This window comes from Echiichthys vipera, assembly GCF_963691815.1.
Source record: "Echiichthys vipera genome assembly, chromosome: 12".
In the NCBI taxonomy this organism is placed as follows: domain Eukaryota; kingdom Metazoa; phylum Chordata; class Actinopteri; order Perciformes; family Trachinidae; genus Echiichthys; species Echiichthys vipera.
Genome location: NC_139837.1, coordinates 18778319 through 18791622, shown reverse-complemented (window position 1 = coordinate 18791622; position 13304 = coordinate 18778319). Strand labels below are relative to the sequence as shown.

The following is a 13304-nucleotide window of genomic DNA, read 5'->3' as shown; positions in this document are numbered from 1 at the left end:
ATTTATTTATGTATACATTGATTTATAGATGTATTCATCCATTTATGTATTTACTTATTTCTGCATTTATTTAGACTTGAGTCATGCTTAGTCCTCCATATGTGCCTGTCTTCTGAAGGTTTAATGTCTGCCTTGTTATGGTGGCTCGTGTGGATGTTACCGGCTGTTACACAGCGGTAACTTAGCGACACCTAGTGGTCATGGGTGAGAACGGCGGGGACTTTGTGAGATAAACTGTTTATTTCTCTTAACTGCAATACAATAACGATGCAACTAAACAGCTCAAAATGTGTTGCTGCGTCTAAGTAGGGTAGTGAAAAATGAATTCATTTCTTTTGTCACTTGAGTTTGGAGCTCTTTGGGTGTTCCCCGGGTGTTCCTCTGTCTCAGGTGAACAAAGAGGGTAACACCCAAAGAGGTTCCGCTGCACCCACCTGAAACCTGCCGAGCTCTCTCTGGATTTCTCTTTCCCGACATGCTCGTCAAAGTTTGGGCAGACTTTGAGCGGAGCTTTCGGGCTAGTCTCCAGTCGCTGAGGCTGTGGTGGCAGGTACAGTGACATTAGTTTATACATTTTGTCTAAAATGGTCCAAAACTGATCCATTCGCAGGTGACGCTTTGGGCAAGTTAGCCGCGAGGAGCAAACACAACGGCTAACGTTACCTAGTTACCAGAGTACTGGGTGTTTTTTTTTTAAAGTATTTTGATGTAACGTTTTATATTTACTTTTATAAACTTAAATTTGAATGTTAGTGAGAGTCCGTTTGAGTGGGCTATATCAATATTTATATTTTCATACATGCGGTAAAATATTACCCTAAAACGTGTTTTCCAAATGTTAAAACGAACCGAGTCTAATGCGATGCTGCCATAGGTGCGTTACCTATGTATACCCTGACGTTAACGTTAGCTGTTCTATTTTAAGACACGCCTTTTACACTAATTTTAATTTTTTACTTAATATTTGTGACGTTAGGATTAACATTGGTTTTGTTTTCAATAATTATTTCACATTTTTATTTGGCGCACCAACCACAATTTCAACAACATGCACAACCAAAAATGTAACACTTTTTTTTTTTTTACCATTATTATCATTATACTATTACCTTTGAAGAACTTCCTTTAAAAAGAAAATTAATTGGTACAGCAGAACTCACTGAAGCTCCAGAAAGGTGTATGTTTATTGATCTTGTAAATGCTCACTCCAGTCACAGATTACATGTAAATCTGCAGATACATTTGTTCAGCATGGATCCAGGAACTAAAATCACACTTAACCTTTAAAAATCTGCAAAAAAAATAAATCAACATGAACTTGGTTGTCTTACTTAACATACACACACACCCCTCACAGTCAGGTTTGTACTGTGGTTTATGTGGTGATCATCATGTAGCTCCCACAGGCAGCCAGTTAACACAAACGCCCGGAAACTGAGACGTGATGCATTTGTGTTGTGCAAGACAAAGACACACACACACACACACACACACACACACACACACACACACACACACACACACACACACACACACACACACACACACACACACACACACACACATATACACAGATGCACAGTTCAGATTAGAGCTATTAGCAATGGTTTGCTGTCATTGTGAGAGCTCTTAGAGTAACAGAGGATACCGTTACTTACCTGTGCGTGTGGTGTTTGGACTGATCTGTGAAGAGTACAAGGTACGAGTCTTCCTCTCCTTTTTTTTATTCTCCCTAGGGACATTTGTAGGTTGAGTTTGTGGTGAGTGATTGAATGCAAACTGCAGCAGGACTTTAACTATGGCACCCTTTGACCAGACCTCCACCTGTACTTTTCCATCTCTTCACCTCAAGACAGTTTTTTCTTTTGCGGCGCTGATTCTGACAAGGTGTCATGTCAAGGTTTCATGATGATTAGACTCTTGGGCAGATGTTTCCAATCACAGAAGTGCACTGGGTGGTTTAGGTGCTTCATTACTGTGACTTTGTGCCCAGATTTTCGCTGTATTGTATCATGGCTTGTTGTAAAAAGGTTTTGTGTGTGTTAAATGTGTCTCTGTGATTTTCCATTTGTCTCGCTTTTAAGCAACTTTGTCACTTTACAAATAAGGAACTTAAGTATGTAGAGGAAGTTAGTCCATAATGGCAACTAGGATTTCTCAATACCTATCATGTCACTAGTCATTTAGTTTGATAAATTGCAACATGTTTTTTTTCCCTCTGTGCTAAAAAAGCTATTTTTTGGAGGTGTGACACTGAAAAGAAGCTTTTTAATCGTCAGTACTCTTCGGTAGTGTAGGTAGGTATGTGTCACAGATTGAACTGCTGACTGGGGCCATTGTGAAACAAGAGCTTTCAGTCAGTGTTGTTCATGAGCATCAACTTTTCGAGTAATCATCTTTTTTTTCCCGACTTCGTTTCGATTTTCCATACTCTGCTTTTTCCACTCACTTTCAATTCATATTTGGTTGTGTTTTTTTATACTCTGAAAAAATTGAGAAACATTGTCTGTGGGTTTCGTCCGTGACGTCACTTCCCCTTGTCATGTTAAAGCAAATAGTCGCTCGTGTTCTTCCCATTTGTCAACCTGTGGATAATTTGGATCTTTTGGTTTTGTTCAACAGGCTGCCTTCCCCATATCTGTGCCCCCTTCAATGGCTGCTGATGAATACAACCCTGTAAGTGTTATTTCCCTTTTTTGTGTGTCTGACATTTACTCAGGCAGAGGTTACCCTGTTCTAGCAATTAACGGAAAAATGCTCTCATTTTTAATGGTGGAACTACTTCTGCTTCTCCTTTTTAATGATGAAAAAAATAAATTAATTATAGCAACAGGGGTCCATATACGCCACTGGGTGCTGAACTGGTTATTGTCTAGTTTAGTTGCACTTTAGTATTGTAATTTAATTTGAGTGTTAAGGGAGACAAAGCACACAACAGAAAGTCAAGTTCAGATGAGGATGTTAGACAGCAGTGGGGGTGTGCTAATGTGCGTGTGGAGTGATAGAGCAGCAGAGAGAAAATGCATGTGACACTCGATGTGAGAAACAGGATGTTCCAGACAGCCTCTTCTTCTGAGCCGTGGGGTCTGAGACTCGCTAATGCGTTCCTTTCATCTACTGCCTCTGACTCCCTGACCTAACGTTTGCCTCCTCCGCTCTCCACCCAAAGGTCTCTCTCCGACACAAGTCCAAGAAAAAGATTCGAGGAGGTAAGTTGTCACCCTCATCTATTTGTCGAAGTGTGCCCTCAACTGTAATTTGTACCATCTGTGGGCGTGCGTAAAGTGGCAGGGCAATTGGTGTGTACAGAGGGCTTTTGACAATGCTCAGTGACATTCACCCCAGTTCTTCCCTTTTTTTAGCCCTGTGGCAGTGTCTTGCGTTCTTCTGAAAAGCAAACCTCGAGTGGGTAGTTTTTGTATCTGGCTGATTCATAACTGGAAAAGGTAGACTGAAAGTGGGATAGCACTGTTAAATTCTGGTTGCTGTATAGGTTGTTGAGTGTTATTTTTAGAATTAATTTGGTCATTTACAAAACACAGTGGCGTATTTCGACTCGTAACGGAATATTTTTGGCTGTTATGATTTTATACTTGCGCTTAACTGTGGCTTTGCTTCTCTGTGGACAAAGGGGAGGAGGTCTCAGTGCATTCAGGTGCATGTGTTTTCTGTTCACAGGCAATGGTACAATGAGCAGAAGGCGGATCTCGGTCAAAGAGCTGGGTCACCCAGACCACCAGGGCTGGCTGTACAGGAAGAAAGAGAGCAAAGGCTTTTTGGGTATCAAATGGAAAAAGTACTGGTTCGTGCTAAAGAAGACGGCTCTCTACTGGTACAACAACCAGCTGGTGAGTAAAACACCCTTTTATCAGGAGACCCATTTATGATGTACACACATGCACACACTCACTGAATTACCAAAAATTACACTTTTGCCGGGCAATAATTCTTGTCAAATTGGTTATAATTCACTTCTGTTTGATGCATTAAACAATGAATTAAAACCAATTAAGTTTGCATCTGCACACAATTAAAAATATTGGGAAGGGAGGTATTTCTATTAAAGGAAATGTTTGTTGTTCTTTTTTGGAGGGGTTTTGGGGGAAAAACTAACAAAAAAGGTACATCATTATATTAAAATAATAGAAATCAGCACAGTTTTCATGGTGCATTTTATTTACATATGTCTAAAGTACAGAAGCGACTCATTTGCAGCATTTAGCAAAAGTGCATCTATTGAAATCAGATCCCATGTCATTTCAGTTCTAGTATTTCCTAAAAAAGTAGTTTTTGAATTAGTATTGAAAAAAAACAAACAAAACAACAAGTCAAACTGATACTTGGGTTAATTCAGCAATAATCCTTTTCAACACACGCGCACAGTGTGACGCATCAGGGACTGCAGATGAGTCATTCTTGTTTCTACCACAGCTGTCATCCTACCAGCCTGTCACTGCAGGAGCCGCCAAGCAGTGTCACTGTGTTTTCCTGAATGTGACGGTGTCACTAATAGCCCGTCAGACTCTGATACAGGCATACGTAACTGACATGCATGAGTTACTGGCAAAATGGCTTCAATCAGATTTACTGTATGTCGCCATCGCAATGGCAGATGAAAATAGAAGAAGTAGCCGACTGCAATTCAGCGCTGGGTGTCATTGTCAGGAAGTGGTTTGTTTTTTTAACGCTCATTGTTATTCAATCTGTGTGTTGCAGGCAGAAAAGGCTGAAGGCTACATTGACCTTGCCAACTTCATGATTGACAGAGCCATAGAGTGCAAGAAGAAACAGTAAGCTCATTCAGCTTTTACAAGCCACCCACTTGGTGGTTAATGGTATTATTAAAAGGAACTACATCTTTATCTATTGTGGAACCTGAATGACAGGAAATGTTCCCACACAGTGATAAGTAGTGTGTACTCTGGAAACAATCTGAATTTTACTTTTCCTAATGCAGTGCGTTCAAAGCGTGCCATCCACACGTCATGATGTTTTATTTTGCTGCTGAGAGCCACGAGGAGATGAACTTGTAAGTCACATAAAAGTTCAACACTGCATTTATTTCTCTACGGGTATTTTTTGAAAATGTGATGTCTTGTTTTGTCAAATGTTATTGAGTTGAATATTCTATTTTTTCTCCCCCAGATGGTTGAATAAGCTTGGGCTAGCCTCTATTCAATATGAGCCAAAGGAACAAAACACTGCCGGTGAGCACCAATGACAATTACTGTTCTTGAATGAAATCCTTGTATCCACAACTTTTTAGAAATTAGAAAAGTGTTTTTTTTTTGTTTTTTTTTCAGCTAAGCAAAAATGCTTTTCTGACTTGACATGTGAACAGGATTGTTTCTAGTGATTTCAGGACTAAAATAATAATTCAAATAAATACCTCTGGATTCTGGTTATATGGGACATGTAATGAATTCTGACTGTATGTGTATGTCTTCTATACAGAGTGTTATAGTGAAGCCAGTGACCATGAAGAAGCTGAAAGCACAGAGATCCCCCCTCCACCATACTCTGAACAAACCCTGCGGGACTCCGTGGATGCATCCAATCCACCCGGAAGCACACATCAGGTCAGTCATGTCTCTCCTACAACAGTCAACACTGCACCATCAGTCACAACTAGGCGAGATCGATTCATTTATTATATTATATTTATTCTTTTGGAGTTTGTCATGTTATTTTATTTTTTAATTCATTATAAATGAAATGAAAGTGCCATATTCACCTGGACCATTTTTAATTTATGGTAGATGATTACGTCTGTATTGTGTATTTGTCTTTCAGGGTACCCTTCCTCCCCCCTACTCCTCAGCAGTCCCCAGCGAAGCCAACGGTTCGCTCTCGTCGCCTGTCAGTACGATGACATCACAGAGCTCCACCTCCTCGCTCGCCAAACACCGGCAGTCCTGGTTAGACCTGGTCTCGCAAGCATCCCCACCAGCTGGGGAAAGCACAGTGGTGTGCTCAGCTCAAGTACACTCACATCGTCCTCCACAAGACGAGGCGGAAGAAGAAGATGACCCCCAGGAGAGCTCGTCTCACCAGGACTCTCCGGAAACAGGGTCCAATGAGGAAAGCCCTGCTGCGGAGGGGGAGGCACAGAGGCTCGTGTCAGGGGCTGAAATGGAAGGTAAGACTTTATTTTACACCTTTTGGGTGTTTGTGATTTTTTTATCACTTTAATTCTTTAAAAACATTTGCACGGTTGGTTCAGATTTCTGCTGTATCATTTCCACTTGTAATCACATCTTTGGGTACCATCTTTGCTCAAAGGGAGATATGATAGTTAATGGATTTGCTGGTACATTTGATAATATTTAATATATTTTGTACCCTGTCTCTCTGGTGCCAATGCATTTTGCCGTCTCTGTGACTTTGATAACCTTTCATCCCTGCAGGACCTGATGTTACTCAATGTAATCTTTGTAATGTGTATGGTGAAAATACAATAGAATCTTATCATGTTGCAGATCATGGGAACACCTCAGATGAGATGGAGAAGCTGTATATTCATCTTAAAGAGGCCAGCCTCTCTCCAATAGGAGATCGTAAACCATCAACAAAAAGGGAATTCAGGGCCTCCTTTGTAAAACGCTGTAAAAATCAGACTGTCAACGATAAACTGCACCTCATCAGGACTCTCAACAGCACCCTAAAGGTACATGCTCTGTTTCATAGTCTGTTTTCACACTTTTGATTTTATATTATGCCATTACAGTATAGCTAGCCTGTGAATTGAATTTGAGAACTTTGTGCAATTATTTAATTCTTCCCATTTTCTTTGATCTCTTCTTTTCCGGCACAGTCAAAAGAGGCAGACCTACTGGCGATAGAGCAGGTGTTATCGGACCCGATGCTTACCTCACACAAGTTCAGAGAGTGGAAGGAGTCTAATGTACCTTTGGTGCAGGAGATCTGTGTTAAACAGGACCAGCAGTTGGCGTCAGAGGCCACAAAAGCTGCAGCATCAGTCATTGCTGCTCCAGTGGTGGAGACCAGTTTATAAAGACACTCCATGACTGATTTTACTGCGTCTGGACTCGGATACTTTGGAGTTTTGGACGCAGACTGCTGTTTTCAATTGAGACTATTGTTCCATATCACAGGACTTTTAAGTGCTGTCCAACAAGTAACTGGATCAATGAAGAAGATTGCTATAGTTCCTGAATTGCAGACCTTCTATGATTAGCAGGTGACATTAAAATGTGAAATGTGTCTTAGTATTACTTTTACTATTACGTTTGATTTGTAAGATTAGCAAATTTTACAGATGATTGTTTTTATGTGGTGCCTCTGTGAACCTATGCGGACATTGTTTTAATATTTGTAATGGTGGAGTACGTTAAAATAATGGATCCATTTTTTTTTCTGCGTGGAAACACTCGTTTTTACAGTAAGTTTCATCTACTTTGATTTAATCGGTGGTGAACAAATTTTAACTGTTTTCACTAAATTATTGGTGCCATGCACCATCACTGCCTTTTACAACTATTTTGAATGACTGGTGCGTGTTGTTCACCCTAGAAATTATATAATCCTACTTGTTGGAGTCAGTGTCAAATCATAGTTACTACAATGGATTTTAAAGCCAGGACATAATAAATCATCAAATGTATTTATGCATTCTACTTAACCCAAACAAAGTATTTCAGTATTCAGAAGACTTTCAACCTTTATGCAAACATGTTTTTTTTTTTTAAACCACAAGCATTGACAGCAAGAGAGCACTAAATTTATATTTTATAGCAAAAGTGATAAAGACTTTATTACTAACTAATAGTAAATACAGTCTATTGGACTTGAGGCAGGGTGTAGAAGTATTTGTTGCATTTAAACACAGGATGCGTGGTGGACAATTCTCAGGAAAACCACTCTAATATGGTTCTTTAAGATGGACCATCCCCGGCCCTTAAAACAGTTCCAGCAGAGCCAAACCATGCAGGAGTAAGCAGATGATTAGAAGGTCATTCAGATGCAGACATCAGACATTATATGACAAACAGTCACAACTCCAGAGAGTAACAGGTTTAGGAAAGGCCAGCTATGACATAGTTACAGCACCTAGTGGTAGGGGCCCACCGAGCTCCAGGCACAAAGATGCATTTTTCTGGATTATGTTTCATCTGATTCTGTTCATGTTAAATATTAACTCGGTGTAAATAGTTGTAAATGGATGTGTAATGTTAATATCTTTTGATCTCCATTCTGGTATGAAAGCGGTGTGCTCGTTTGTATACAGGGAAATAAAGTGTTATGACAAAATGAGCATTTTTCACTTTATTATTAAAGTGTGTTGTCTGTTACAGCCACTGCTGAGATGTAGGCCTATACCTTTTGAAATTCTTTATTTCATCTTGTTTTACCCATACAATTATTTTCACACAAAAAACAAATACAAAAACTAGACAACAGAACAATAAAAAAACGATATACTCAGGTGTAACATAAAAAATCAAAACATTAAAGAACAATATCTGCCTGTACAGTGTCCTGAGATAACTTCTGTTAGGCTTTGTCACTATAAAAAAATGTAATTGAATATGTAAGGCTTTACTAATTCCAGTTGCTTCCATTGCTTTAACTTTTAAGTCCATGCAATGTTAGGATATAAATTATATGTTCAATTGTATTCGTGGTTTCTTTTTAGACCATTTGCATTCGTGAATGAAGAATTTCCATGTAAAATAAATATATTATTCGAAATATATAGTTTTTCAATCAAAGTCATTCTTTTCATAGAAAAAAATACAATCTCTCCTTTTTCTAAAATATATATATTTGAGCCAGCCAATGTCCTATAAAGAATCCACATCTAACCAAAATAATTGAACACATAAACATTGATAAAGTCGATACAGAGGGGGCCTTTTGGTACTTGTAATGCCCCGAAACTGCAGCTGGGTGTCGTCGGTCTCTGCAGCTTTCTTATCGAGGTTATGCGCCATATTGGCAGTCTCCTCCATCTCACCAAACGTCGAGCATGCATGTCTCTAACCGGTTATTGAGAAGATATCTGTAAATATTTACAGTCACCTGCGATCAACACCATGGAGGCCGTCAAAGCCTTTAACAATGAGGTTTGTGTGGGAAACCCTTTGCACATTTCTGAACAGAGTAGAACATGTTGTCTTATTCACATTTGCGGCAGCTAGTGAGTGAGCTAACCTTAGCATCAAGTAGCATAAAAACGAGAGGAGGGTTTATTCTCACACAAGGCCGCTGTCCGTGCACAACAATACAGCGACAGCGTTACTTTATTCTATGCCTTAATCCGTAATGACCGTGGTGACTACAGGTGTGGGCGTAATATTTCTAATAACATGCATCGTGTTTTGTTGCCAGTCTATGAGCAGCTATTTTTCTCCCAAACTGGTGCTAACGCTAGCTAAGTAACGGTAGCTACAAGTTAGCACAACCGCCTCAGTTGCGAGGTAACTTGGTGAGCTATCTATATAATACGGACGTGTGTGAAATACTTAGTACTCACTGTCTTTTTTTTGTCAGATAATTTCCCATGTTAGTTATAACCTGGTGTTGGTAACTTCTTGAACCTAACGTAACTGTTGCACGGAATATAAACGACTTGAGATATCCAAGTACAATTAGATAAATAGCTAGCTAGCCCTCAGCGGTCTCAAAGCTAGGAGCGCACCCATTTGTCTGCATTGACACTAAAGTCTCTCTCTACCTTAACCATGACGCTAATCGGTGTACATGAAACATCACACCCACCCTCAATTTATAACTAATGCGAATAGGATCCCACTGCGGACTAGAATTTGAATCGTGAATGGCTATTTTATCCTTCTATGATGGTAACAAAACAAATAACCGGGGTCAGGGGCAAGCCCATCTCCCCGTCTCATTATGGACTGGTTGGTATTGACCATATGGCTTTCTCTGTGGCCGATGGCACACTAGTCGTTTTTCCCCTCCATCTGATAAAATACTAGTTTAATAATAACAGATTATACAAAAACTAAGAATTAGATGTCGAAGTCAGTTTAGCAACTATTGAATACGCAGTAGTAGTATTTTATTATTGTGAGTAATTCATGCTATAATTCCGTTACAATTTAATAAAAAAAACACAGATGATTTAGGGAATTTGGCGTATTGTTTATAGAAGTCCAAGGTAAATTATAGTAAATAGTAGTAATTGAACAGGTCTGCAAACCTTTTAAGCATCTTCCCCAAACTGTCTTGAATCATGTTTTTTGGTTTGTGGCACTCGCATGGCAAATGGCCATAATCTAAGTAATTGAAAAAATAAATCATAGTAATAAACACAACTTTATTTACTCATATTACACACTTCACATGCACAGACATGAGTGATGAGTTGCACTAAACTAAGCAGATGTGCCTGCTTAATAATCTGCTTAACCTGCTCATGAGTTCAATGATGACGGTTATTTGAAAAAAGAAAAAAATCGGCCAATTAATCGGTCCAACTCTGTCGCAAACAACCAAAAGAGGAGAGGGGAGGATGCTTTGGACTCCTGCTTGTTGAACAACTATTAACGTTATGTCTTAATAGTTACATTTGATGACGATGTTTTCTCTGTTTTCTCTCCTTTCATTTTTCAGCTGTACTCATTGAACGAGTACAAGCCACCCATCTCCAAGGCCAAGATGACCCAGATCACCAAGTCTGGAATCAAAGCTATAAAAGTAAGTATGTAGTGTTAACAGATGAGGCCGGTAATGGGGAATAAAGAAATGGTAATTAAAGAGAAATGCTCTCCAATTCTTAAGACAAATATCTATGCACAACCATTCAGCTATGAGTGTGATTTATTTAGTTTTACGGTTTTCAGAGTGATAAACAAGAAGGCCATAAGTCAAATGAAATATATATTGATTTTTTTTTTATTAACAAGAAAGAACATCTGTTTAAGCCACAAACTGCATAAAAGTATGTTGCACGGTTACTACAAGACGTGATTTAAAAAAATCATTCAAACATCTAAATACTACTTAATCAAATAATCACCAATTTTTGGTTGATATAATGCAAAAGCCATTCATGTCGCCCGCCTTACATTTGCATCGACTTTGTACTTTGTTTGTGCGCATGACTGCTCTCTCTATCCCTGTGGATGTACAGCACGTCTAGGCGTTATTAAAGAATAAACGGAAATCCTCTTTCCCACCACAAATCCATTGCCATTGCCCCCACATCAAAACTGTCCTTTCACAGGAAACACTTTGCTCTCGTTCTACTTTTACAAACTGCTGCTATCCTCCTGATGTCAGTGCATTGTTTTGCAAACTCGTGTACAATATGTAGGAAAACTTATTACGGGTTCTTTTTAAAAACAGCTAAATTGTGCAGTCATGTACAATACTGTAAAGGGCTCATATAAGAGTTTCAGCTTCTGATGACTGTATCCTTACACAAATACTTTGGAAAACTGCATTTCTTAAAACAGTGCAAAGGCATCTGTTGTTCTTCAGGTACCTCTTGATGTTTTCTGTACAGCCATGAGACTGAAACTTGCCGTATTAGCATGTAGTTGGTAGGCTTACAAATAAGGCAGGCAGTCAGAAACCATTGTTGAGTTTGTGGAAGGAATTTAGATTAGAGGGTTAACAAGCAAGCACGCAGGAACATGGTAGCATGATGCATGTTAGTGTCTCTATTTTTTCCAATTTTTTATGTGGGACTCAGATACTGTGCTGAGCCCATCATCTTTCCATAACTGGAATAACAATATTGCTTACCTTGGGTAATGTGTGTTTGAAGCATTAAGTAGAGGGCTGCAGCTGGATTGAGATCCAGTGGGACTCCATATTAACTATAGAGTGGATGGTGAAGGACAAAGAAATCAATGGTGCTCACAAAGTCTCTTATGTGATGGTTTTCAGGTGTGTGATTTTCACCTGTATTTAGTACAATACGTATGTAGAGGATGTAATAACAACAGGGGCTTATTTTGCAACATCAGATTTTCCCCTGCCAGCTCCATTGATGAGCTAGCCTGTATCCTCCTTCACCCAAAACAATTATGTGAAAGGGAAAAATTCAATGCATCCTAACTTCTGCATAGCCATTAGTTTCCATTGCTAATAATATAGTTTCAAAACCTGTAGTAATCAGCAGTATGCCAAAATTAAATTTGAACTTGCATTATGAAAAATTAACTTAACAAAAATGTGCCGTTTGTGATCTATAGAGAAGCAAATTAATGTTACGTTTTGCACCATGAGTATCAACCCGTTAGCTATAGCTATGGCACAGCAGACGTTTTGAGTTTTCATTGAAAACAAGCACAGATGTTTCTTAAAAATGTGAATAGAAGGGATCGTTAAAGAGGCACAATCCCAGGACCCTGAAGCAAAGCAGCTAAATGGTTTTCAGCCATCCTTCATTTTATTATTTAGACCTATGCTTTTCCTACTATAACATGTCAAATCTCAGTGCTTCTTTCTAATGTTTGAGTGAACAAATAGTTTTAAATGGAGGCTGACGACAGCTTGTGTCCACTGCTTCTCTGAGCAGAAGCCACGTTCAAGCATGTTGATTTCATAGCTGGCCCAAATGTATCTACAGAGACAAAATGACAAGAGTGCAATTACTTGTACATGCAAGTGCAACTACAGGTAATAATATTTTTACGCTATGACGTAGCAGAAGCTTCAGTCCTCTGCCGGCACAGACACACTCACTTGCAGCACTGCTGTGTGTGGTCGCCCATGTTTTTGTAGAAGTTACTTTGTTCTACACAAACATTGCTGTTACCCTTGTAAAATAGAAGAAACTGGACTTTAAGCCTTAAAAGACCCTTGGGGTCGTGATTATGCATGTTAATCAAGCCGTTATGCGATCTGTGTGGTCAGCTGCTGAAACGCATCTTTTATAGACAGCCCTACAAAATAACAACAAACAGGGAAAAACTGTCTAGGCTTTAAGTTTGGATTTTGTGTTTGAGTATTAAATGAGGTTTCTAAGACCTTGAAAATTAGTTGCAAATCCTCAGTCTTATATCAGCGATTAGATTTTTGTAGACTTTCTGTGACGTGGAACTATAAACATCTTCAAGTTCTAAATTTCACTTACAGAACCCTGTTGTCGCCTAGTCTATGGCCTGCCCTTTCAAATCTTCAAATGGTATTATTGAAAATGCTATCCAACTGAGGAACCAATGCTTGTTCTAACATCGATAAATTGATTAAACCACAAAAGAAATGGATCATGTGTAAAAGGTAGATTGTGATATTGTTATTGCTTGTTTCCTGTGTAGCATTCTCAGTAGTTAACACAGTAATGTGAGATAAAATTACGTGGAGTC

General features: G+C 39.1%; 2 protein-coding genes across 3 annotated transcripts in view; both read left to right on the top strand.

Annotated features, from left to right (window-relative positions):
• The window catches only part of LOC310955135 (connector enhancer of kinase suppressor of ras 3-like), a 48763-nt gene extending 40269 nt beyond the window's left edge, over positions 1 to 8494 (top strand). The window contains exons 16-25 of the mRNA XM_083924889.1: positions 2623 to 2676; positions 3170 to 3209; positions 3679 to 3848; positions 4717 to 4790; positions 4958 to 5029; positions 5146 to 5207; positions 5455 to 5579; positions 5794 to 6139; positions 6480 to 6667; positions 6815 to 8494. Coding sequence (XP_083781015.1) covers positions 2623 to 2676; positions 3170 to 3209; positions 3679 to 3848; positions 4717 to 4790; positions 4958 to 5029; positions 5146 to 5207; positions 5455 to 5579; positions 5794 to 6139; positions 6480 to 6667; positions 6815 to 7015 — 1332 coding nt within the window. The 3' untranslated portion in view covers positions 7016 to 8494. The remainder of the gene's footprint in view (positions 1 to 2622; positions 2677 to 3169; positions 3210 to 3678; positions 3849 to 4716; positions 4791 to 4957; positions 5030 to 5145; positions 5208 to 5454; positions 5580 to 5793; positions 6140 to 6479; positions 6668 to 6814) is intronic.
• Positions 8495 to 8974: 480 nt separating this feature from the next.
• scaf8 (SR-related CTD-associated factor 8) overlaps positions 8975 to 13304 on the top strand; it is a 28061-nt gene continuing 23731 nt past the window's right edge. For both annotated transcript variants that reach the window (XM_083924273.1, XM_083924272.1), the window contains exons 1-2: positions 8975 to 9086; positions 10600 to 10683. In XM_083924273.1, the coding sequence (XP_083780399.1) occupies positions 9057 to 9086; positions 10600 to 10683 (114 nt within the window). In that variant the 5' untranslated portion in view covers positions 8975 to 9056. The remainder of the gene's footprint in view (positions 9087 to 10599; positions 10684 to 13304) is intronic.